This window comes from Mesoplodon bidens (genome assembly GCF_964165515.1).
Source record: "Mesoplodon bidens genome assembly, chromosome: 2".
Lineage (NCBI taxonomy): Eukaryota > Metazoa > Chordata > Mammalia > Artiodactyla > Ziphiidae > Mesoplodon > Mesoplodon bidens.
Window position 1 is genome coordinate 46,925,803 of NC_138177.1, and position 26,495 is coordinate 46,952,297.

At 49.7% G+C, this 26,495-nt stretch overlaps 2 protein-coding genes across 12 annotated transcripts in view; one reads left to right on the top strand and one right to left on the bottom strand.

Moving 5' to 3' along the window:
* Positions 1 to 13,494, top strand: part of PPFIA4 (PTPRF interacting protein alpha 4) — a gene marked incomplete at both ends in the record, with an annotated part of 35,289 nt that extends 21,795 nt beyond the window's left edge. For 6 of the 11 annotated variants that reach the window (XM_081221609.1, XM_081221612.1, XM_081221615.1 and 3 more), the window contains 6 exons: positions 722 to 897; positions 5,118 to 5,215; positions 5,966 to 6,141; positions 9,059 to 9,127; positions 12,665 to 12,842; positions 13,445 to 13,494. In XM_081221609.1, the coding sequence (XP_081077735.1) occupies positions 722 to 897; positions 5,118 to 5,215; positions 5,966 to 6,141; positions 9,059 to 9,127; positions 12,665 to 12,842; positions 13,445 to 13,494 (747 nt within the window). Of the gene's footprint in view, positions 1 to 721; positions 898 to 5,117; positions 5,216 to 5,965; positions 6,142 to 9,058; positions 9,128 to 12,664; positions 12,843 to 13,080; positions 13,140 to 13,444 lie in introns of those variants that run through there. The other 5 variants (XM_081221614.1, XM_081221617.1, XM_081221610.1 and 2 more) reach the window with 2 other exon arrangements.
* Positions 13,495 to 21,302: 7,808 nt separating this feature from the next.
* On the bottom strand, positions 21,303 to 23,446 carry MYOG (myogenin; the record flags this gene model as incomplete). The annotated part of the gene is made up of 3 exons (XM_081225382.1): positions 21,303 to 21,424; positions 22,045 to 22,126; positions 22,901 to 23,446. 3 exons carry the CDS (start codon positions 23,444 to 23,446, stop codon positions 21,303 to 21,305), a joined length of 750 nt encoding a protein of 249 aa, XP_081081508.1.
* Between the last annotated feature and the right edge of the window lie 3,049 nt (positions 23,447 to 26,495).

Consider the following 26,495-nt stretch of genomic DNA (forward strand, 5'->3'; position numbering starts at 1 on the left):
GATAACAAAACAAAATTTCCAATTCTAAAACTAGTTGGGTAAGGAAAGAGAGTGATGGAGGGTTACCATTAAAATTCGTTCTAAGGATAGATGGTTAGGGAGGTCCCTGCCCGCAAGGCAGGAGGCAATGACCAAGTGGAGCAGGCCTCTCAGAACCAGGCTGGGTGGGAGGCGGGGCGCACGGTGTGTGGTGGGGTGGGGAGGCGGCACACGAAGGACCTAGAGAATCTCTGGAGAGACAACCAAGCCTTAGAGAAGAGCGCTGGCAGGCTCAGTTCACCTTACTTCATTTTTTTATATCTTCAGCCAAACGGGACTCCCTGTGGACCTTGTGAGGCCAGTTTCCCAAGTGAGACTGGCTTTCTTTGTCACTCTGCAGGCCCCCTGTAATGCAGCCTATCCGCTGGGCTCAGCAGGCTTGAGGCTGACTGAAAATCGGGAAGGCAAGTCTGCCTTACAGCACCACAAATGCATTTCAGAGTCGATGGGAAGGATTTCCTATGACTTGCTGCCTAGGTGGTTGCTTCTGTTCATTAGTGTAGATAATTGATAAGTGAGTGGGAATATATCATTCCAGGATCTTAAAAAGCTCCATTTAAAATCTTCACCTCCCGCCTCTACCAGCCCCTCCGTGAAAGTAAAAGCTGAAATTTTATTGAACTGCTAGCTGCAACCTGCCGGCACTGCCTTTGCCCCCAGCCTCCTCCATCTTGTTCTCCAGACCCTGGCCTATGGGGACATGAACCACGAGTGGATTGGGAACCAGTGGCTGCCCAGCCTGGGGCTCCCCCAGTACCGCAGCTACTTCATGGAGTGCCTTGTTGACGCTCGCATGCTGGATCACCTCACCAAGAAGGACCTGCGGGTCCACCTGAAGATGGTGGACAGCTTCCACCGGTGAGCCAGCCTGGAACCCGGGGCCACCTCCCTACACAGTTCTCCCCCAACTCTGGGGGTCTGTCTCCAGGAATAGAGGTGCTTCCATCTCTTTCTTTGCCTGTTCTGGGTGGTAACAGGTCTCCCTTTGGGGAAAGCCAAATTTTTGTCTCCCCTGCAGTTTGAGGGTTTAGTCCTCTCACCTCCAACCCTTAAGACACAGTCATTTCTCTTTAGCTTCACTTAGAAAGTTTTCCCCCTGGATATGAATTTTATTTCTTGTCATCGAGCTTGCTGAATTCTCTACATTTACCCTGAGAAGATGTACACTGAACCCAGCATCTATTTTAGGTGTCTAATTCCTTACAAGATGAGAGGAACGTTCTTTCTGGATGCTTGCCCTGCCAACATCCCAGATCTGAGCCTCTCAGTTTTAAACACACATCCTTTTGTACAGGAAGTCATCCAGTGTTCTCCTCCTCTTTGTTGAAAAGGTCTTCTGTGCAAAAGTATCTGCAGTGGAGGTCACAAACTGGTAGCCTGTGGGCAGAATTTGGCTCACACATGTAATTTGTTTGGCCTACGTTGTATTTTTAAAATTATGACCTTAGCTGCCAATATTTAAACGCTAGGAAATGTTAAGCAAAATTCTGGATGTCTGGCTTCTCTTGAAAAAGAGAAAGCTCTATGGGCACATGCCAGCATGGAAACAACCAGCTGGAGCTAGGAAGGCAGCCCTCCTAAGACATAGGTTTTCGGTAATGGTTCCAGGAGTTGATAGTTTTTAGGAAGTCCTTTTTTTTTTTGAATTTTTAAAAATTTTATTGAAGTACAGTTGATTTCCAATGTTGTGTTAATTTCTACTATACAGCAAAGTGATTAGTTATATATTTATATATTCTTTCCCATATCCTTTTCCATTATGGTTTATCACAGGATATTGAATATAGTTCCCCATGCTGTACAGTAGGATCTTGTGGTTTATCCATCGTATATATACCAGTTTGCATCTGGTAATCCCAAGCTTCCAGTCCTTCCCTCTCCCACTGTTTAGGAGTTTTGCATCTATGTTCATGAATGATACTGGTCTCCACATTTCTTATGATGTTCTTGTCAGGCTTGGTGTCAAGAGTGTGTTAGTCTGAGATTATGGAAGCAGTGGATAAAAATATCAAGCCCAGATGGCTGTATTATTTAAATAGTTCTATTAAATATTAAGGTAACAAACAATTCCAATCTTACACAAAATATTCCAAAGCACAGTTATTCCATAATCGCAGACTAACACACTAGGAAGTCCTTTTTAACATCCAACTTCAAATCACACAGGCTGCTATTTGAGCCAGGTCTTTTATCTTGAGTAGTTAATGTGACAAAGGGTGGAGCTGGGAGTGTGTGGCTTTTCAAGGTTCTTTTAGGGTTCTGCAGGTGTCCCTTGGTCTCTCCAACTCATAAACAGCAGAAAGTTATATTTGGAAGGGATCTAGTTAGCCTCCATATTTTATGGGTGAGGAAACTGAGGCATGGGAAGGAGCAGCGGCCCGAGGTCACTCAGGGATGCTAGCAAAATGCAAGTCTCCTGACTGAAATCCAGTTCTCTTGCCAGCACGTTGCAGAGCCGCCTATGCTGGAACCCCCAGCTGTGTCTGCCCTGAGCACCACCCCCTCCCTCACCACCGGGGCTGAAAGGGAATCTTTTGTTTCTGTCAATCTGGGAGGCTGCCAGGCCTAGCTGCACCTGTTCCCTCCTCAGTGATTGATAGGGCTGGGGAGAGAAGGGCCATTCCCCACCAAACTGAGATGTGCCTCGGCTGCTAGAGGATCAGGCAGCCCAACCCTATACAGCATTATGGAAGTCCTCCCCCGACTGCCCATGAGAGACTCTCAGCCTATATACACAGTTCAAGATTTAGCTCTAAATCTTGGGTACTTCACAGTTTCTAAAACATTTCCACATTCCGTACCTCAATTAGGTATAACTGCTTTTTTTCCACTTAATATTTCATAAGCATGTTCTTATATCTTTAAAAATTCTTTTAAATCATATTTTTTTAACGATGAGAAAGAGTTATTTAAAAACTCTCCTTACACAGATGGGGAAAACAAGTCCAATAGAGATTGAGTGTCACCAGGTCACTCAGCCAAGTGGTTGCAGAATGGGGCCAGCATCCTTCTTTCTTGACACCCAACTCAGAGCTCTTTTCCTTAGACCATAGTGTTCTATTGAGCAGGTTTCCATGAGAATCTCCTATTTTGATAGGAGAAAAAGCACACACAATAATTAGTAATGTCCTTCCAAAAGTGGTACCATTACTGAATGCCTCTGATGTTCAGGGGCTGGTCTAAGCCCTTTCATACAGGATCACCTTGAATGCTCACAGTAACTCTGCAGGAGAGTTATGATCCCCATCTCACATATGCTGAGTGCCACTCAACTGGGAAGTGGCACAGCTGGCATTCAGATCCAGGTTGATCTGACTTTAAGGCCTTAATTAATTAATTAATTAATTAATTAATTAATTTATTTATTTATTTATGGTACGCAGGCCTCTCACTGTTGTGGCCTTGCCCGTTGCGGAGCACAGGCTCCGGATGCGCAGGCTCAGCGGCCATGGCTCACGGGCCCAGCCGCTCCGCGGCATGTGGGATCCTCCCAGACCGGGGCACGAACCCGTGTCCCCTGCATCAGCAGGCAGACTCTCAACCACTGCGCCACCAGAGAAGCCCCAGGCCTTTATATTTTTGCTAAGCTGTGCAATAGCTTTGAAAGTCATAGGAACTGAACTGAAAATTATAGTAAGTGACATTGAAATTAGAGGCATTTCCAGTTAGGAGCTATGTGTGCATCTGCCCCCTCCAGGGGACCAAGGCTTAAACCAGTGGCCTTGAGCCAGATTCCTTAGAAGTGGTGTCTCTGAGCTATAAGGGTTTGTTCTAGGCAGATGGGCTACCTGGGTAGAACTGAGGGGAGAGAAGTAGGGAGCACTCAAGCATAATTTAATCTCACAAAGCAATGGCCTCCATGATAGAGTCAAAAGTATTTGGAATTGGGAGAGACCTTCTGTTCTATTCCTCCACTTTGTAGATGACAAAACCCAGAGAGGCTGAATGACAGAGTAGTGTTCAAGTTTAAAGAAGAACACTACAGGGAAAGCTGCCCAAGATGGAATGAGCTGCATCCAGAGGTAGTTCCCTGCCACCAGAGGCGTTTAGGCACAGGTGTTCATAATACTCAAAAGGATGTTACAGAGCTGACTCCTGCATTAGGTGGGGAGCTTGGACTGAGAGTGTGCGGGGTCCCTTCTAACCTACGGATTCTTTGGTTCGTGGCCTGGCTTAGTAATTATTTATTGAGTGCTTACTATGCACCTGGTACAGTTTAAAGTACTTTTAGTACTTTATGTGAATTATTTCACATCATTCATTTAGCATTTATGGTGTTTACATTTGTAGAATGTGTCAGACACCATCCTAGGCGTTTGAGATACATCAGTGAACAAAACAAACCTCCTTGCCCTCGCGGAGCTTACATTGTAACTGGGAGAGACAGACAAGGAATTATAAATAGATAGAATGTTAATAGATAGAGGTGGTAGAAAAAAAAATTAGACCAGAGTAAGGGGGATTGGTGGTGCTGGTGATGTTGCAGTTTTAAATCAGGTGGACAAGGTAACTACTGAATTTAAAATATAACATTTGAGCAAAAACTTAAAGGAGACAAGGGGGTAAGCCATGTAGCAGACTGGGGGGCAGGGAGGGGGTGTGTTCCAGGCAGAAGGAGCAGCCACTGCAAAGGCCCCAAGGCACATAGGCCAAGCATTCCTGCCATGTTTGAGGAACAGCAGGGCTATCAGTATAGGGGCAGATCATGTATCACATTGTAGGCCATTGTAAGGACTCTGAGTGAAATGGGGACACAAAAGAATATCTGTAGGGTTCTTTGTCATTCCAGTGCCTGGAGAGGGAGGGACGTGTTGCTATCATTCAAAGAACTTTCCTTTGTCAATCAGCCCCACACCCTGGCTGAGAGGGAGGACTTGGGATAGGCAGAGAGAGGCAAGTGGCCTTGTGATGGATTATGTCTAAGCCCTGGGGGAAGGAGGAGAAGGAGTGGGCTGGGATGCTCTTTGTGCTGGAGGATATAGGTCTTGATGGGCTGTGGTTGGTGCTGGATATGGGGCAGATGTGGTAGAAACGTGGCCCCACTGAGGCTCTGGCTCAGGGGGGCTGTGTGCCTGCAGAACCAGTCTTCAGTATGGCATCATGTGTCTGAAGAGGCTGAATTATGACCGGAAGGAGCTGGAGAAGAGGCGGGAAGAAAGCCAGCATGAGATCAAGGGTAAGCTTGTCAGGCTCAATGGAGCCTCCTCTGAAAGCTGTGGTGGGAGAGGCCTTGGGGGAGCAGGGACTTGCCTCACTGATCCCTGCCTTGGGCTGAGTGAAGGGAGAAGAGGCGTTCTGTGCCACAGGGAAGCTCCAAATCTAAGAGGGAAGACAGCCCTTAGGGAGCAGGGAGTTCCCAGTCTGATGAGGGAGACACAATCCATGCCCAAAGGATGCTGCCATCTGGTGGAGGAAAAATAGCCCCTGCCCGATCAGCTGCAACATCCCCCTCCCCAACACCTTAGACAATGGCCACCAACCAGACAAATGCAATGATCCCCTTGGGATAGTGCTATAGACTGGTGTGAGAAAGTGCTCGTGGAACTTGGTGATCTGGGTGGGGCTGGACAGGAAAGAAAGGCAAGTCTTAGAAGAGACCTTGAAGGTAGAAAGAATAAGAAGAGGGCCATTCCCGCCTGGGGGCAGTGGATGACTGCTACAGGGGCTCTGGGGAGAAAGCGTATTAGCCTGACCCTGAGTCTCGCAGGCTGGCAAGAACGGAGTGGTATGGGGCTGGTTCTCCAAGCGCCCAGGTGCCAGGGAGGACAGAAAGAAGATGTGGAAAGTTGAGGGGGGTGGGGTGGGGGTTGGAGCCAAGAGAACAGGGTGGACTGGGGCTCTGGGTCTAGGGACCTCTATTTCTGTCCCTGGAGGGGCCTTGGCCAAACCTGTCTCTTTCTGCTCCTTTTCTTCCCCTGACCTCCAGATGTGCTGGTCTGGACCAACGACCAGGTGGTTCATTGGGTCCAGTCTATTGGGCTCCGGGACTATGCAGGAAACCTGCATGAGAGTGGTGTGCATGGTGCTCTGCTGGCCCTGGATGAGAACTTTGACCACAACACGTTGGCCCTGGTCCTGCAGATACCCACGCAGAATACCCAGGTAGGCTGTAAGTCTCAATCAGTCTGATCTTGGTCATCAGTCTCAATCTTGGTCTCTCCCTTTCCTCCACTCTCTTGCTCTCTCTCCCTCTGATATGCGCAAGTTTATGGATTGGTGGGAGGGCTTTCTGGAGGCCTGTTCTAGAGGGGGTCACAAATGTCCTCAAACCTCCAAGTGGTCCCTGTGCATAACCAAGCCCCCTAGGAAACCAATGCCCTTCACATACAGAGTACGTTCAGCACAGGCCTGGAATACTGTGTTAATCCCCACACTGCAGTGGGCACCCCCATCTCCTCCCAGCCCCATCTTTACAGCTGAGACTTTTCCTCTACTTGCTTCTCTGACCTGACTATTCATAGAAGAAAACTAGCCCTGGGGCCCATAAGGACCAGAGAACCCATATCCCCTTTGTTTCCACCCCCCCCCCCGCCCCACCCAAGTATCTGTTCCTGGGTCCCTAGGTTTTAGAAAGCTAAATATACCAAATAACACAGCCCAGAGCTTCTCCATGCCAGGGCTTTGTCTCCCTGTCAACAGCTCAAAAGATTAGACATCTCCTTCCATTACATTGGATAATTATTATGGAGCTGTCATCTAAGAATATATCTAACTTCTCTTGAACCTATTTATACGTTTGGCTTTTTTAACTTCCTGTGGGTAATGGACTCTAGAATTGCTACCTGTTGTGTAAAGTACTACCTAATTTTGTTTGTCCTAAATGTACCCGCAGTCGCCTCCCCCCAGGGAAGAGAATTGCCTTAGCCTAATTGTCTACGCTTTCGTATGGATATTTGTCTTGGACTAGTTCTCGCCTTCTGTGATTTCATGAACTCTGATTGTGTTGCCTCTGGGCCCAGGCCTTTGTCTCTCCAGACAGAGTGGTCTTAATTCTTTGAGCCTTTCCTCATATAGACTTGCCTCCATGCCCTGATCATTTTAGCTGCCCTTGTCTGGACTGTTTGCAGCTGTCAGATCTCTTGCAATTCAGCCACCAGAGCTGCACAAGCTATTCTGGGAGCAGACGAATCTTCGCTTGTGTGAGGATAGGGCTGAGTTGCCTTGTAATTTTGGGTGGAGCGTTGGCCTCTTAGGGGTGATGGCAGCACACAGGGCCAGGGCGTCCTACAGTCTCTTTGCAATGACCCATCCCAACCAGTCAGAATGGATAGCACGGATTCCCCTCGCTCTCTAGGAAGAGCTGAGATTGCCCCCAAGCCGCCATCCTTTTTAATTTTATTTATTTATTTATTTATGGCTGCATGGCACGCGAGCTCAGTAGTTGTGGCTCGCGGGCTCTAGAGCGCAGGCTCAGTAGTTGTGGCACACGGGCTTAGTTGCTCCACGGCATGTGAGATCTTCCCGGACCAGGGATCGCACCCATGTCCCCTGCGTTAGCAAGGCAGATTCTTAACCACTGCGCCACCAGGGAAATCCCAATGCAATTTTTCTATGCTTGCCCATCTCCAACCCCATCAGCTGCTTTCTTGCCCACTCATACAACTTTGTGAAATGTTTCTGAAGTTTGTAAATGTCATAGTCCCCTTTCATTACCCAGAGGAACAGTGTCACCTGGATACTTGAAAATTAACTATGCTTCTCCTTTCTGATCACTTAAAAAAATATTATAGGGCTTCCCTGGTGGCGCAGTGGTTGAGAGTCCGCCTGCTGATGCAGGGGACACGGGTTCGTGCCCCGGTCTGGGAAGATCCCACATGCTGTGGAGCGGCTGGGCCCGTGAGCCATGGCCGCTGAGCCTGCGCATCCGGAGCCTGTGCTCCACAACGGGAGAGGCCACAACAGTGAGAGGCCCGCGTATCGCAAAAAAAAAAAAAAAAAAAAAAAATATTATGTTCCCAGTACCAACAAAGACTGTCCCCACAGAATGCTATGGTTAATGTTATCTACCCAGAAATGGGCTTGTTTTTCTCTCATTTCCTATCTCTAAATACATCCAGTTTTTGTGGACAGCAGTACATCTGTAAAGAGTAGCAGGGCTACTCTCTGTTGCTCTCTAACCGTTCTTATTTTTCTGACCCGTTCATTTAGCTTAGCTATTAGGGGAAGTAGGATCTGACCCAGTATGGAATCGTTCATTAAAAATGGTTCAGAATATCAGGTGGTAATTTTGAAATTTTTCTTTTTTCTGGCATTTCTCAAATCTCCTAGCAAGAAATTGCTGGGAAGCCTATAGACAAGGCCTTTATGCCCCACTCGGCCCAAGGGCCACCAATATCCATGACTGAGCAGTTTTCCTAAGTTTAATTTTTTTATTTTATTTTTTTGTGGTACGCGGGCCTCTCACTGTCGTGGCCTCTCCCGTTGTGGAGCACAGGCTCCGGACGCGCAGGCTCAGCGGCCATGGCTCACGGGCCCAGCCGCTCCGCGGCATGTGGGATCTTCCCGGACCGGGGCACGAACCCGTGTCCCCTGCATCGGCAGGCGGACTCTCAACCACTGCACCACCAGGGAAGCCCCCTAAGTTTAATTTTTTATGTGGAACTTTATAAAATACATTTATATAATCTAAATAAGTTAAATCTTCATTATCCATGGCCTACATGCTTATTTACCCTTCCAGAAAGATAGTATGGCATGATATTCCCTTATAGAGACAAACTGTGGGGGGTTTTTCCCCAGTAGGTGAAGTGTGTCCATCCACGTGTTCTATGATCCTACTTTTTAAAAAATTATAGTTTTCTAATTTGCTCCATATGAAAAAAATCGTAAGGTTAACATTTTGACTTCTCAGAGGACACCGAGGTTAGCTCAAAGGAGCGGCATCAAGGGCTAATGGGTTAAATGCACTGAAAACCCCATCTCTGCCCTTGGACCCCCTAGGAAACAGGTGAAAGATGGCATTAGAGGTCATTAACTATAGCCCCTCCCTTCTCTCCCTCTTTCACCCTGTGGACTCCAGGCACGCCAGGTGATGGAGAGAGAGTTCAACAACCTGTTGGCCTTAGGCACAGACCGGAAGCTGGATGATGTGAGTACCTGGCTGTGAACTGGGGACCTTGAAGATCTGGTCACTGTTGGTTTGTCGGAGTTCATGAGTTCTGCTTTCCTTGGTGATTGGTGGGGTGGCCTAAGGGAGGAGAGCCATAGAGGATGGGCATGATATCAGGGGGTTGGGGAGGCAGGGACAGGCCTAGCAATAGGCCTGGAGAAGTCTCTATGAAACTCCTTCTGGGTACCTCTAGCCTCTTCCAGCTCTGTGCCCTAAACCTCCTAACCACACAGGATCAGAGGTTTCCCCCAAAGGTCATCTCTTTGGGATCATACCTTTTTCTTTATCTCTTAGAGCCCCTCTCTTCAGTGCTGTGAGCACAGCATATCTCCAGCCTGCTAAGTTTCCCACCCATCCAGTAGTGTGGTTGTTTGGAGGTAGACATTATTCTGAGGTCATTAAATGACAGGTTTGCTCACATGTTCCTCAGTGCAGTTTGACACAGCTAAACACATGGCTCAGGCTTCTATCATCCCAGCTTCCTTTCTAGTTTTACTCTTATGCCCCAGGTCACTGAAGAAACAGTCCCTTCCAACTGAGTTTCATCAGGCCTTCTCCTTGAGTTTAGGTTGGACTATGTCTTGGAAGACTCCAAAGTTCTAGCCATAATGCTCCTGTTAGAGATGCTCCTAATCTAGCATTAGGATGCTAGATTGATGCTCCTAGCACAATGCTCCTCCTAAAACATACGTGTTTCTTGAGGGCACAGCCCCCTCCCCAGCCCCTGCCTCCTCTCCCCTCCCTCCTCTCTACTCACTTTCCTACCATTAACCTTGCCTGCCTTCACTGTCAGGTCTGCCTTAGCTGCCTTGGTTCCAAACAAGTTAAAAAAAGAGCCCAGACTGTTTATTTTTAGCTTCTCCATCTTCAATCAGAACTGTTTCTGATCCCCATTTTCTCTGCAGCACCCCTACCTCTACCAATGCCTCTGTTTAGACTTCTGGGCCTCCTTGTGGGACACCATTAGTGTTATCTACTTATCAACTAGTCTCTTCTTAGTTGGGTTTAACAGGGCTAAAACCCACCTTTGTGGAATGACTACTGTACCTCGGTAGATAGGACACACTCAGAAACATACAGAATTTGTGGAGGGGTGTTTTCTTCACAGAGGTGCCTTGAAATTTGGAGTGTGTTATTTACACACACACACATATATTACATACATATTACATATGTATGTGTGTGTGTGTGTGTATTCCACTCAAGGAGAGAAACTGCCAGACCCCACCAGATGTCCCCACTCTGAGATCTGAATCTTCCCAATGCCCCTGCAAGGTGGACCCTCCTACTTATTCCCCACACACTAGGTTCTAAGCTTTCTTTGATACAGCTTTCCCATATATCTTTGAATGGTGCTATCTAATTTAGAAAGTTCTTTACTCCTTCAATCCTTACAAAAATATGCTTTGAATGCCTACTCTGCGCCAGGCATTGGGCAAGGCATGGTGGTGCAGTGATGACAGACATCTTATTTTATGCTAACCATCATCATGTGAGACAGGTTATTATGCCATCTTACAGATGAGGAATTGAAGCTCAAAGAGGTAACTTACTTGCTGTCGCAGATAACTTACCTGCAGTCACAGGCTGACATGTGGCAGAGCCAGACTGGAGCAAAAGTGTATCTGGTTCCTGTGTTCTTTTTCCTACCTCCTGCTGCCTCCTAAAAGTGGAGATAGCTGTCCTATCAGGCTTCAGGCATTGGGGTGGTTACTGAGTAGGTGACATCATCTTGGCAATGTAGTGGGCTTTCTGGGATGCAGCTAGGTGTGGGGCTGGAGAGAACTGATTCTTTAAAAGGAAGCTTAAGTAGAAGGCCAGGTCCTAGGAATAAGGTGAGATTTGGGGGTGGGGGGAGTGGCAGGTGGGAGGTTGGAGATCCAAGAGACTGCCTCCCGTCCAGCCATCCAGCACATCATCAGCAACCTTGAGCTGTCTCTTGCAACTGTTTCCTTTGACAATTCTGGTTCTCAGTTTCCCCTCTCAAGCTTCAAGGCCCTGGAGGGCTACATCCGGTTCTCCCATGCATGGATGTCAGGACTCAAGGGAAATGAGGAGATGAGGAACACAAAGAACATCTGACTATTAGGGGACGGGGGAGAAAAACAGAAACAAGTCCTTAGGGTTGGCTGAAGATAGAAATGGAGAGAAAGAGAGAGCATGCAGAAGAGAAGGGTCTCTAGATTAGGTTAAAGATAGGATCATGGCGAAGACAGAAATGATGAGGAAAGTTCCTGATAAACTCAGGGATGGGATGCCTGCATAGGGAGCCAGCTGCCATTTATCAAATATTTATTGAGTGCCTACGGTGTTCCCAGGCACTACTCAGGTCTGCGGATATATTGGTCGGAACAAAAAAGATCATCACCTCTGTCCCATGAAGCATAGAATTTGAAAGGGGTGGGGTGGGGGGAGGAAGAGAGGGAGAGAAAGGAATTGATGAAATAATCCCATAAGTACATTTAAAAATGCTATGATGAATGCTATGACAGAGATACATGGTGCTAAGAACTGATGGGGGCATTTGACCTACTCAGGGCACAAACAACAAACCCTAATGGGGTTGGGAGAGGTTGTTTAGGTGAGAACTGGTGGGTTCGTGTCTCTTATTCCTGCTGCTAGCACTCTACCTGCACCAGTTCCAAGAACATAAGCGCTGAGGGGGATTAGGCATGGCTGCCAAGCAGGATGGATGTGGGCTCTGAAGGGTGGGGTGGGAGGCTTGTGCAGAGGGACGTCCTGTAGAGTTATGGCTCTGGGTGCCCTCTGGCAGAGATAGTTATTTTGGAGACTTGGCTGGCATGGGTGAGAGGGCAGACAGCAGGAGCCTTTGGAGGAACCTGCCGCTGATTGGCCATCTGCCTGACCCATCACTGTCAATGGGTCAGTGTTCTCCCCTGATCCCCTCAGGGATAGGCAGCCTGAGAAATAGGTAGGGCAGATGATGTTATTCCTATTTTACATTTACAGATAAGGAAACTGAAGCTCAGAGAGGTTACTTGCTCAGGGTCACATAGCTAGTATTGATAAAATGGAAGCCAGGTCTCCTGACTCCTGACCCAGCGCTGTTTCAGCACACCGGTGCTGCAGCCATACTGAGGGCCCAGAAAGTCAGGGAGGAGTGAATGGAGGCTGGCTGGTGACCACTTCCCATGGATGAGCCTGAGAGGAGGAATACTTTAAAGGTCAATGGGCATCCCAAGCCCAGTTTGAGATGATTGGGGTGGGCAGAGAAACACAGTTCAACTGTAGGATGCCACATCCGAACAGGGGAACCCCACCCCGCCTAAAGACAGGGAACTTCAGAGTCACAGGGGCTCCCTGGAGTCATCCACTTTGCCCCATTCACTTCACACAAGGAAAAGCTGAGGGCCTAAAAGCGGACGTGACCTTGCTCCCTTCTTTCCGAAGGGAAAGGTACCCCTAGAACCAGCCATTGACTGTCCTACCCCAGGCAGGGAGTGAGGGTGGCAGTTCCAAGGTAGCCCTGGTCCTTTGCGTGTCCCCACGGTGCAGGGGGAGGACAAGGTGTTCCGCCGCGCGCCCTCCTGGAGGAAACGCTTCCGGCCGCGGGACCACCACGGCAGCGCCGTGCTCAGCGCCTCTGCCGAAACGCTTCCGGTAGGCTTCCGCGTGTCCACCCTGGGGCCATTGCAGCCTCCACCGGCCCCGCCAAAGAAGATCATGCCTGAAGGTGAGTGGCAGGCTGGCTGGGCATGGCCGCGGCCCAGCAGGACCTAGGTTCCCCGGGCGGCGGAGTGGGACGGGCGCTGGCGCTCAGGCGAGGCCGAGGCGGGCGCACAGCTCCCGCGCCGCCGCTGCACTAACTAATGGCCGCCGCGGGCAGGCGCGGCCGGGAAGGCCCCACGGGCGAGCTGTGCGCGCACTAACCCGCCGCTCTGTGTTCTCCCGCGGCTGCCGACTCCTCCCAGCCGGGACGGCGGGGGCGCAGAGACTGGAGACCTCCACGGTTCGGACCTACTCCTGCTGACCCCGCCTCCCGCCCCGGGTCTGACGGGGCTTTGCCCGTGGCTCGGGGTAAGTGGGCCAGGCCCTGGGCACGGGCGCTCTTCGGCCCGCCCTCCGCCGGCTCAAGGCCTCCCCGCGCCTGTCCCTGGCCTCCGGCCGGCCGTGCCGCTCCAGCCCTGCTCGCGCCCACTGCCCGGCTTGCCCTTCCTGCTTTCTTTGGCCTTGGGCGCTTGGAGCTTACAAGCACGCCGCAGATACCTTGCAACCCATCTCTCAGGGACTCACTGCCAGCTCACCGCGCAATGCCTGTCTCTTTCTCTCTTTTAGCCCACTCTCACTATCTCTACGGACACATGCTCTCTGCCTTCCGGGACTAGCTACAGCCCCCAAGGCCAGCTTCCTCCTGCTTGGTTTCACAGGCTCGGAGAGCCCTTCACCCTCCTGCTCGGTCCCCTTACTCCCACGGCTCCTAGTCTCATATCTCAGAATATACTGTCTACCCCCTAGCCATCCCTCTACCCCAAGTCCAACGTGTGTCCCTTGTAAGGCTCTCTGGGATGTGGCTGGGTTTCCTGGTGTTGTGGAGGCAACCAGGTTGTCCATGCTTGTGGGTCTGCGGGAGGGAGAGGAAGGCAGCCCAAGATGGATGGACTCCACCTTCCCTCTTCTGCATCTAGCTGGTCTGGACTGCAAACTCCACCAGAGACCAGGACACAGCGTCAAGGGCTGGGGATGGCCCTTCCAAGAAAATGGCACTTCAGACTGCCTTGCTTGGGTTATTTGGCTTTCTGGTTTCTGTCCACCTCTTGGTTGTACTAGATGGTCTACAACTGCTCTTGGCACCTTCGCCCTTATCCCTCCCCCAACTCATCTGCATAGCTGCAGCTCCTGCCTCACCTCCAGGACCTCCCTGGGGGCTGGGAGGGGCTGTAGAAGGCCCCATTCTTCCTCAGGATGATGAACCTGGGAAGAGGGAAGGCTAAGGTGGAGATTCTAGGCCGTGGTTTAAGTTGAATCCCAAACACCAAGAATAAGGATGGGGAAACTCAGCCCTCCTGCCCAGTGAGAGGTGCAGGCAGGTCAGCTAGAGGGAGAGCCAATGGCCTGTGGTAGCCTTAAGCCCAAATGGCAGCGGGAATGCCTCCTGCCCCAACTGTAGGGTAGAGCTGCTGCTGGGCTGGGGGGAGAGGGAACTGTGTGGATCTTGGCTCTGGATCAAGCTAACCTTGCACTGCCAGCTATGCTCCCAATATTCCTTCCCTTTCTGTCCCCCTCTGCCCCACTTCTTTGATAATCCCAGCCCCATAAGAATATACCTAATGGGTGGGTTGAGTATATACATTGACCTTAAAGTCTGGTTTGGGAAAAAGGTAATCTGAGGCTTCCTTCCTCTGATCTCCTAGGAAGAAAATAAAGCTTCCCCTGTAGTGAATCATATCCTAGGTCCAGGAAATCCGCTGTTGGTGAAGACTGTCATTCTCCTGCTTGTCCCCAAACCACTACCCCCTTGTTCAGGGCTCTTTCGGTGTGCAGGGACTGCTTCGTCCAGAAATTCCTGAGACCTGCCCAGTTTCAGTTGCTTTCCCCGGTAGCACGGCAGCACCCAGGGCTGAGGGATACAGGTCCCGCTTTGGTAAGAATGTTATTTCCAAGAAATCCCTCTTCTTAACCCATGTGCTCATCCTGCCAAGGTGCCTGGAAGTGTTTGGGACCCAAGTTCAGGGTGAGCTGATGGAACCTAAGGTTTCATCCAAGTGAAAGGAGAGGAAAAGTGCCTGAAGCATGTTTCCTGGAGAGGAGCCAGTGAAGTGCCACCCTGCAGGTGGCTGAGCAGCTGGTTTGCAAGCTGATGACTTGGATTCTGAGTGGTGGCTAGGCTAGCAGGTGGGATGATGGGTCAGAGCACCCTGTCCAGGAGGAGTTCTGGAGCCCGGGGCAGTACCAGGCTTACAGGTTTCTGCTGCTTTTCAGTAGAGGAGAGGTCCACCAGTGGTGGGGCTGGGTGGGCTCCCATGGGTATGGGCAAGGCATCCAACTTCCCTTGCTCTCCCTCATTGTTCCCTGCCCTTCCTGTCTGTCAGGCCACTGGGAATGGAGCTGGAGGAGTTCTTGAGCAGAAAATAAGTTGGATGGAGAGAAAGAGCTCCTATCCCTGGGTAATGGATGTTAAGATTATGGAGAAACCCCAGATTCCTAAGATTGGTGAAGTTGGAGACCACAAGGCCATCTGACTCCTTCAGGGAACTCTGATAGGCTAGCATAGTGGGAAATTCAGCCCCAGCCTCTCCTCTACAACTCAACCCTATCTTAATTAGTCATGTCATAAGGCAGCAGCTGGCAGGACCCAGGTCTGTTCGGGGCATCTTGGGATTATTGCAGGGAGGTGATGCATACAGTGATGGAAGGCTCTTGTCTTGGTGTACCCCTTGCCTCACAGTCAATATACTTTTTATTTGGGGAGTCACTTGTGACCCATCCCCCCTCACCAGCCTCCTGTATCTTGTCAGGTCCCTTCTCAGTACCGTACTGCTGACACAGTGCATCAGGAATGGGTGTATGGGTGTGTATGAGTGTGAGTGCGTGTGTGTACATACCAATAAATAACCTGGTTTTGAGACAACATACATATGGCTTTGGTCTTTTTTTTTTTTTTAACTTTGAGCTTACCTGATACATCTAGCTTATTCCACAGTCCTAAGGGCTGCTGTAATCTGGAAAGTAAATATCAGAGTTTTTTAAACTTGTAGTCAGTAACCTTCTGTTGACTCACATAACCATGGGTTGATAGGTCAGTGTTTGAGCTACTTGTGCCAAGGGAGTATAGGAAAAAGAGTGAGGAGTCCTGACTGCTGGGATTGATTGATTTCTTTTTCTTCCTCTGTACACACCTGCTTCACTATACTCATAGACTTTCATACTGATGCAAGAGTTACTGAAGCTAAACACCCATTAGTCATATCACGCTGCTGTTCGCTTTTGTAGCAGCTCCCCACCACTGAGGTCCAACTCCTCGGTGCAGGACAAGAGGCCATCATGACTTGTTCCAGTGCCCTCTCCTCCTAACAGTCTTGAGTCCACCTAACTCAGAAATGTTGTGTCTACCCAGGCCCATCACCAGAAGGCAGCACAGAATACTTCTTTCCTTGCCTTTGCAGCTGTGAACCTTCCAGACCCACTTCAAGCATCACCTGGGAGGCATTGCCTGCCTCCCCTCAGAAGAATTAGATAACCAGCAACCTTTTGCGCCCCTGGCACTCTGTGCACACCGAGATGCTGCCTAGTCATTGTCCTCTCTTTGTCTGTTTCCCACTGGACTGTGGGGAAGCTCCTTTAGGGTTAGGTATATACTTGAATGAATAAATGAACCAACCTTATCTCAGAGGGTTTTTATAAGGATTATTATTAAATAAATCTAAAAATTATTGAGAACTGTTGTGTGTCGGGCACTGTTCTAAGCATGCCAAATGTATTAGCTCATTAAATCCTCCCAACCCTGTGATGGATCATCATCACCGTTTTGCAGAACAAGAAATTCTAAAGCTGAGACCATGCAGCTGGTAAGATAGATGTGCAGATGTTTGTTAAAACTTCTGGCCCAGTTCCAGGAGTGCTTAACAGATATTACTTGCTTCTCTTTTAAGTGAGCCCAAGACCCTGCCCTGAAGTTAAGCCTCTCGCAGCTCCCTTTCTCAAACTCTTACATCTGTACCACTCATGCGGTACTTGGCTCCTGTGATTTTCATGGAGCCTTGTTTCTTCTGTTCATCTGAATGGTGAACTCCCTGAGGGCAGCATAATCCACCGTCCAGCCTTGTATCCTCTCCAAGGCTAACTGACCCACTGATGATACAGGATGGCAGGGTCCATGGGCACAGATGGCAGGATGGGAGCAAGACAAGGCAACTTGTGACTCAGGGAGGCCAAACAGGCAAGGGAAGATGCTGGCCTAGTGCCTACAAGCCTCTGGGGGTCCCCTCCCACCCTCTCAATGATCAAAGGTAGAGTTGACCAGCCTTGGTGACCAGCTGGCTACAGGAGTGAGATCTGAAGGAATCCAGGAAAACCACAGTTTCCCAGAGTTGCCATCTACTGGGGTGGGGAATGTAGAGGGAACAGGCTTGTGTGAAAATGTGAGCTTGATATTGGACATGCTGCATTTGAGATGAGACCCCAACATCATGTTTCTGTCAGCATTTGTAAAAAAGAGAGAAGACTCTAGGTTTCTTTCCTAGAACACTTTCCTTTGCCTTCCTTAGGAATGGTCCCAGCAGAGTGAGAGGCAGAGAATGTGGATCAGGTGGTTGCCTGTGGCTGAGCAGTGAGGGACAGCCAGAATCGCTGTGGGGTTTGGGGATCCCATTGGGGCCTAGGTGGTGCCTCCTTAGCCAAGATCCTAGCCCAATTCATAGCCTTCAGTTCTTTCTGAGCTTTAGCTCACCTCCAGGCATCTCTGCCCTAGCCTGGAGCCCAGAAACCAGGAATTCAGACAAGTCCAGGGGACGTGACATGGTGGGTCTTATCCAAGAAACAGATACCTGAGCTGAGGGGGCTCCTCTTCTCTCACCCTCCGTTTTACCCCCTTTTCCTCCCTCTCCAGTTGGTCCAACCTCCTACTACTATACCTGCAGCACTTAAAAAGGTTTTTCAGTCTGCCAAATAGGTTACTTTGAGAAGTTAGATACCTAAGGATGTTTATTGGAGTGCAGCAAATAGTACTTTAAGCATTCTGCAATTCACACTAATTATCTAAACACTCCAAGAAGTTCCTCTCTACACACTGACAATTGGTATGTCAATTTCAAATCTTATCTTTTTATTCTAGCAGATTCCCTAAGGTCCATTATTAGGCAACATTTGTTTAACTTTGATTTATTGCATGTGCTTCCACTGGAGACCAGATTTAAGCTAATTTCCCCAAAGAACTGTCACTCATTACTCATTAATTGGAGTCTTATCTGTAATTCAGTTGTGCAGGTCAAGCATTTGTTAATTTAAGAAAGTCCCTGTGCTTTGATGACAGATGTTTCTTCTGTGAAAATAATGAGTGAGGCTGGGCTCCAGTTCGGCGAAGTTTGCCATTCACACATGTGAAGTTCCAGCAAATTGTTTCTTCCTGGTTGGAGGCTTAAGGACTTAAAAGACTGAAAAAGAAATAAGCAGACAATGACTACACCTGACAATGGGCAGGAACAATCGACCTTAATAGCCATTGCTTAGAACTGTTCATTCGTAACAGATTATGAATATGAACCTCAGATTCCAACTGACATGGTAACTGAAGAGGAATAAACTTAAAAAATACATCCAGCAACCTGAGAGCCTATCAGTTCCTTAGGAGAGATGAGTGCCTTTCTCTTGGCCAGACCAAGCCCACAGTAAGAAGGAGGGCAACTGAAGGCAGCAGGCTTGTATCTACTCTAGGAGCTTGGGAGGTACCAGGGGCAGGGGAAATGAACCCGAGGGGAGAAGATCCCCCTTGAATGGGTAGTTCAGTATTATTGGTGCATAATAAGGGAGTGAGTATAGATTGGAGAGCCAAGGTGTTGCATCTACACATGTTACTCTCCTCATCTCCAAGGGCAGTGAGCCAGGGAGAGCTAAGAGTTGTGGCAGTGACCTAGGTATTCCTCTCCAGCCTTTCCAAGAAGGTAAAACTGTGTCAAATGAAGAAAAATGCACAACCTAAAAGTTGCAAGATATGTTTTACTCAGGGAACTTCCTGAGGACTATAGCCCAGGAGACAGCCTCTCAGATAGCTCTGAGGAACCGTTCTGAAGAGTTAAGGGAGGAGCCAGGATATATTGGAGTTTTTGCTGAAAAAAAAATGTAGTCAGATGTCAAAGATTACTGCTAATCCCAAAAAACAGGCATATCAAATGAATGATTTTAGTGCTTTTCTATGTATGGGAAGATGCAAGAGTCCAGGCTCATTGAAATTATTCCTTAGGTACGCATCTTAACAATCTAGGGCCAGTATCCAAAGCACATAATGCCTCCTGTTTTTTCTCCATCCTGGATTCCCCTCAGGGAGTACCTTGCCACTACAGTGGATGATAGTTTGATGGCAGGCAACATTTGTTGTTTACTGGAATGGCAGGCAACATTGCCTGTCCACAGCTGTAAACACAATGACAAAAACCCAAGAAGAAAATCCCACAGACGGGGACAGATTAGGCCAGTTTATAATTCCCAACAGGCCCAGCCCTGACTGGTGGTTTAGGATGAGCATGCCCTGGGGGGGACCCTCCCTTCTGCACCCTCACCTGAGTTCTGTGAGCCTACTTCACCTTTTGCTTAAATGGAGTTTCTGGAGAAACCTCTGGGAGCAGTGTGTTGACTCCCCTCTCCAGGAGCAAGTCAAGAGGACAGGTGTGGTAGAGACGGCCCAGCTGAGCCCAGAGCAAGTGCAGAATGAGTATCAGGGCCTGGTTGATAAAACTGCATTAAGTGTTTTATAAAGGGCCCTGAAGAATTGAATGCAGGCTGGAAGGTACCACACTCTGAATCCCCTGACTTCTGTAATGATTCTAAAACTTATAAGTTGCAATAAATCAGACACGCTTAGCGTGAAGCAGTTGGAATTAATAAAGGTTTTAGTCCATTCAAATTCTAGCTCCTGATGCCTTCTCAGTTAATATTATGCGATCTCTATCCAAATTCTTTCTCCCCAATTCTTCACCCACCTTCTCCCCCTCAGGAAGCCAGTCTTTGGAAAATAGCATCCCACATGAGGAGAGCCCCAGCATTGTTTCCTTTGTAAGCCCCTTCCCCTACCCCCAGCAGAGTTGCCTTCATCCTCTGAGCTGTAGACAGGGACCAGAATCTCTTGCAGCCTGGAGGAATGGAAGGGTGTGGTGAGGGGACATGCTAGTTGGCCTGGAAGAAAGTGATAGTGTCTGACCCTAATCACCCTGATTGAATTACCTCCCACTTCCTCACAGGACTCCTGCTAACGTGGCACCAGAGGAGAGGCAGGGATTAGAGAGGGGAAACCCACAAATTCCAGCTCTACACCCCTGTCTGTTGGCTGTGGTCTGAGTGCTAGACATATGAACATGCTCAGTTAATTGGAAGGGAATGGACCTATTGGGGTATAAGATGGAGTGCAGTAGACTGTGAACAGTGTCTATGAATCAGAGTGCAACAGAATGCTCAACGGAATTTCCTGCATGTCCCACAAGGATTTCTGTAGAACCTTGTCTTTGCCCAGCCAATGGACCAGACCTGGCCTCCTTTGTAATGGTAGAAAGAGCAGGGATCCCAGCGCCTAGTGACCACCAGCAACATGGTGCCTCTGACGCTTTTGGAGCCCCATCTGCTCCACAAGCCCTGGCCCTGCCACGTGTCTGGACCACTGAGGTGGGAGAGGCTATAGCGTTAGTCATCTCCTCCCTCTATATCATCACAGACACTCTTCTAGCACCCAGTCTTTATTCATTTTTTAAAAAAGAAATCCAAATAAGTTAGCAAAAAAGAAAAATATACAAAACAATGGCAAAACCACACGATGCTTAGTTAACAAAATAAATCACCCCAGGAGTCCCTGCCCACCCCCCACCCCCACCTGTCCCTGGCAACTTCAGCACAGAGACCTTGGTCAGATGGCAGCTTTACAAACAACACACAAAACAAAACAAAACATAAAACCATTGGAAGGTTCCCAGCATTCACTGCAAAAGCTTGGCCCCCCAGTGACTTGGGAACAGAGGATTGTTCCTCTCCCTTCTCTCAATTCAGGGCAGGCCCAGCCTAACCCTGGCATAGGAAGAGACAACAACAGGAGATGTACGTAGTTTGTCCAGGTCAGGACACTGTCTTTGTCTCTCAAAGTGTATCTTTTCAGGGGGTGGAATTGGAGGCTGCATTATGATCAAAGGGAAGCTCCTGAGTTGCCCCCTGAGCCAGGGGGCTTACACAAGGGGGCACTCCGGTCCCCTGCTTTATCTCCCTGGAAACAGAACTGCTCTCTGCTCTAAGGAGTTAGCTAAATGAGAGCATCCATTCCCTCTCTGGGCGGTGGGTTAACCTTATATGGATGAGGAGGGGGATAGTCTGGCATTTGGCAGCCCCAAGGCTGGCTTCCTGGCATCAGGGCAGCCTGGCTTAGGAGAGCCCTGCTGCAGAAGTGGTGGCATCTGTGGCCAGCTTGGGGGGCTCTCATGGTTGCCCATTTTGGCAGACAATCTCAATTGGGCATGGTTTCATCTGGGAAGGCCACAGCGACATCCTCCACTGTGATGCTGTCCACGATGGAGGTGAGGGAGTGCAGATTGTGGGCATCCGTAGGGTCAGCTGTGAGCAGATGATCTGTAAGAAGAAGGTAGGAGGATGTTACCTGGGTGATAAAAGTGTCTTAAGACCCTAGACAGGGGCTGAGCCCTTTGGAGTGGCACAGGTTTTCCTGGACAGATGGGTGAGAAAAGCTCAGGGTCCTACTCCCCAGCCCATGCCTCTCCTAGTGCTGTGTGCACGTGTGTGTACGTATGTGTGTGCGAACGCCAGTGTGTCCTCTCTGATATCCCCTGGTGGGGTTAGAATTTGGAAGCAGTTATTCCGAAGTGGAGCCAGAATGGTGTATCCTGGGAGACTAGAACTGCCCTTTGCTGGCCCAGTTTTGCATTTTGCAGCACTGACTCAGCAATTCCCAGGGACCCTTGGGGCAGGGACATTGTCCTCTCCGTGGGGAAGGTCATCTACCAGGCACCAACTGGGGAGTTGCAGGAGGCCTAGACAACTCTTTAGCTGGTCAAGACTTCAGGGAGGCACATGGCCTTCTAGCCCACCGTTTGGGGCCCTGGGTTCAAAAGGTCCCTAGAGAGGCCAAGGGAAGAGGACTAGAGCAGGGAGTAAGATAAGAGGGGAGAACTGGGCTTAGAGATAGCCCGTGGGATTTGAGTCAAAGTAACCAGGGTCCTGGTCTCACTTACCCCCTGGGTTGGGACCAAACTCCAGTGCACTGCCCCACTCTGGACTGCAGGAGGCACTATGGGAGCTGCATTCACTGGGCACCTGCAAGACAGGGCAAAGGCCCAAGGTCAGGGCACCGCCATTCTTGGTGGTGTCTCTTTGTCCAGTCCCAATGGGCAGAAGTACCTGTGGTGGGGTTGGAGGGTGGGCCACAAGCTGCAGCCCTCCAGCCTGGCCCACCCCCTGTTCCAGAATCTTCAAAATCACCTCCTTTCATGCCTTTCTCTGGCCACAGAGCCCCTGCTTCAGGGCTATTCCTAGCATCCATCCTGCGTGGTGATTCTGCCCTCATAGGACACCCAGCCTAAGGGGGTCTGTGGTTTTCTTGACCCTGGGATAAGGGTGAAGGAGGCAGAATGTCTGGCCCAACCAGGGCCACTTTTGTGCAGGCCTGTTGGGGTTCCCTGAGAGAGACTGAGTGGGTTTGCTCTCTGCTCAGCCATATCCAGGAGGGGGTCGGGTGAGGGGCAAAGCAGTCTTCTCAGGTACACTTGGCCTTGACTTTTAGGCCCTGTCTTCCCCCTCATCCAGCTGACTTTGGACTCGCTCCTGGATCCCTCCTTCAGTCCTCTCCCACCCCCCTCCACATGCTTCTTCTCCCCACTGCCTTTGTCTTGTCTGGAAAGGACACAGAGACACAGGAGGTCAGCTGGGCAGCCTAGCTCTAACAAAGGAAGGCATCCTGCAGCCTCCTAAGGCCCTGTCTGGCTCCTACTCTAGCCATCTGACTGAGCCCCACCGCGGGGTCCTCCAAGGCTGTCCAGGTGCCTCCTGTCCCCCCTCCCCCTGGGGCAGGTGGGTGGGATGGCCACTTACCCCTGGTTGGGGTCCGCCCCCGCCTCGGTAGCGGAGATCGCGCTCCTCCTGGTTGAGGGAGCTGAGCAGGGCCTGCAGGCGCTCGATGTACTGGATGGCACTGCGCAGGATCTCCACCTTGGGCAGCCGCTGGTTGGGGTTGAGCAGGGTGCTCCTCTTCAGGGCCTCAAAGGCCTCATTCACCTTCTTGAGCCTGCGCTTCTCCCTCAGCGTGGCTGCCCGCCGCCGGTCCACAGACACCGACTTCCTCTTGCACACCTTACACGCCCACGGCAGGCACTGGCCTGGGCAGTGCTCGGGGGTCCCTAGCCCCTTGTCTTCGAGGGGCACTCGGGCCTCGGGGCTCAGGCTGAGCTCAGTCCGCTCATAGCCCGGTGGCTCGAAGCCCTGGAGGTGGACGGGCAGGTAGTTTTCCCCGTCATAGAAGTGGGGTTCCTGGTAGAAGTAGGGGGATGTCTCATACAGCTCCATGGGGTCAGAAAAGACTTGTTCCTGCCACCAGCCCCCAAGCTCCTGCAGCCCCTCACGCCAACTGCTGGGTGCCATTTAAACCCTCCCCGCTGGCATGGAACCAGAGATAAATATAGCCAACGCCACAGAAACCTGAGCCCCCCTCTAAGCTGTTGCTGCACATCAAGACGTTTACAGTGGATTAGATGTGATTCCCCTTCCCTCTCCCCCTGCACACCCCCACCCCTGCCCCCAGCCAGCCTACCCCCATCCGGCTCTTGTGCACGGGTAGGGAGGCCATAGGGTGTAATTTGACTAGTTTTCATTTCTCAACAGCCTCCATGGGGGCTGGGGAGGTGGGGGAGGACACACATTCTCCTCTCATCTGCTCCTTTCAATTACTCCTAGCTGGGCGGCCTGCCTGCTTCCAGTCCCACAGAGGCGGGATGGGGGTGGAGGGAGGAGTACGGAAGGGGTAGGTTTAGGCTGGAAGGGGCCTTAAGGAAGTCAACTGATTCATCCCCCTGCTTCCTCACAACACCTTACCCAGACTGTATCAGTCAGATGAAACTCTTAGAAAGATTCCCCTCCCAGAGGGTGAGAGTGATTTAAATTGGGGGCATATATTGATACTCAGTGTCCGAGGTGACAAGGATTGGCAGATGGATTCAACTTCTGGGTTTTCAAAGAAGCTTTGACATCATATGTCGCTTAAGTCTCATGTGATTGGGGATACATTGAGGCAAAAGGAATCTTTTGGTCTTATTTTTCTTGTTTGGTATGTGACAGTGGACGTTTTCTCTTTAATACAGCTGGCCAGGGTCAGAGCAGAGATGAGAACTTACAGTCTACACATCTCCACCTTCCCCACAGAGGCAAGGTCAAGACCTATTAAGCCCTCTGTCTCCTCCCTTTCTCACTCTGAATCATTTATCTGTCCTCCTGTGTCACCTCTTCAACTTTGTTTCCTGCCCCATTTAGACACCAGGATCTTCCTGGCTCCTTACTGTGGGTGGGGTAGAAAGGAGAGAAAGCAGAGACCTTCAAACTCAGTTGAAATATGCCCTCTCCTTGACCACTTGGCTTGGTTGTTCTGGTCTTCCCTTCTGAGCCATCAGCTTTATATATATCATGCAGATCTCAAATATCAGGTGAAGGAGGAACTACTTAATCTTCGGGCTTCTTAGTCCACGGACATCTCTCAGCAGAAGATTTGGGGTCTGAGAGGACAGTGGTCCCAATATAGTAGGGGGGCCTCAGAAATCAGCAGTGAACAAGGCTCAGTCTTGGGACTGAAGGATTACAGGGATGCTCAGGGCAGGGTCTCTACCCTTGAGGACCTTACCATCTGGTAGACCCTACCCAACCCCTGATGCCCGAGTCCCCTTCCCAGGTGGCCATTGTCTGACATCTGTCGTCCTCACAAGGCAGCCCATTCCACTGATGTGCAGGGAGGCCTTCTGGGTTTTGAACTGCGATCTGCTCCCTCTACTATCTTCTATCCTGTGGTCCCAGTTTTTTCCCTAGGGCACTCTGGACTGTGTCTGATTCCTCTTGCTAAGACAGATGAGGCTGATGTTGTAAGTTCCAACCAGTGGCAAGGATAACAAGAAGAAGAGGAGCTGTGCTAGGGGCTCAGGGAAGACTTCACAGGGAAGGTGAGATCTGAATGGAGCTCGAAAAACCCAGCTTTCCTCCGTCTCATTGTGGTGAGGAGCCAGGAAAATGCTGGTGTCCTTTTGGGGTGAGGAACAGAGATGAGGAGGGGACATAACTAGACAATTTTTTTTTAAAACCCAAGCATTTTGAGGGGGAGCAGCAAGGTCTTAATTTGGTTTTGGGCCTTACCACCGTGATACAGAGTGGCAGCCTGGGGGCTGTGGGTTGTAAACCTTGCTTTGATTCAGACCAGATAGGCTGAAGAAGAATCTCTATTTCTAACATACATCCCATCAAGAAAAGAAAAAATAAAAGAAAACCCTTGTCTCAGTTTACACTCTAATCCTCTGAGTGCTGAGAAAAAAAGTGATGTTGAAGTTACTATAGAAACCCAGAAATTGCACTATTTTGTCCTTTTGGGATCCAGTCTGCCTCACCCCTAAGCAATGTGCCCACATTCTCTAAAAATGGAAGCAGGAGAACCGGGCTTGTTCTGTGATTATTTCTGGGATCTTACTCTCTAGTTGATGAGTGTGGACACTGTGTGAATGTTTAATTACAATGCAAGAGAGAGCTATTTTAATTCAGCAGTAAACATGGGGGCCACGACTAATTGTAAATGAGTGGGTTCATCAAATGAGTGTTGAAGTTTACAGAAAATCAAAGTCACCGAAGGCTGGAAGGGGAGGAGAGCCCTGGGCTGGGTCTTGGAGAAAAGGTAGGATTTGGATGAGAAGAGGAGAGGAGGGTGAAGGGAGCATTGGGTAGATGGGTTTGTATGGAGCTCAGGGTTCAGGTAAGTGGATGATTGGACAAGCCTGCAAAAGATGAGAGGAGGCCCACCTAGGCAGAATGGAGGGACTTGAAATCTGAGGCAAGGAGATGGTACAGAAGACCATGACAGTGACCCAGGAGTGAAGTGCTGAAGACCTGAACAAGCCACTCAGAGGCAAGAGGATGGATTCAACTGGGAGAGGATGTATGTTTCAGCTGGTAAAGGGATGGTACATGTGTATTATAGGGGAGTGGTGGTTGTATTGATGAAAGGGCACCTGGCACATGGAAACACCTCCAAAACATTAGTCCCCTTACTTGCTTTGTCCCCTTCTCCTCTCCTGGCCTCTCCCTCAGGCTATTTCCCTAGCTGTCTTCATTGCCTCTGGGGGACCAAAACAGCAGGGAAAACCTGGCCCCACCCCATGTGTGTATATATTTATTCATTCACTCTTTCATTCAAGGAACAGGTATTGTGCACCTTGTGCTGGGTGTGAGAGTCACTGATGTGAATAAGATGTGGTCTTTCTGCCTGCCAGGTACTCACAGTTGAGTGAGGGAGATGATTATACAAAGTAGATGATAATAGAGTAGGCTAGAAAAAGTGCTAATATAATCCAGAGAAGGAATGTATTCATTTACTCCTTTCTCTGCTCAACTCAATTTCCTGAGAGCCCACTCTCTATTATTCCCCAGGCGTGACTGGACACAG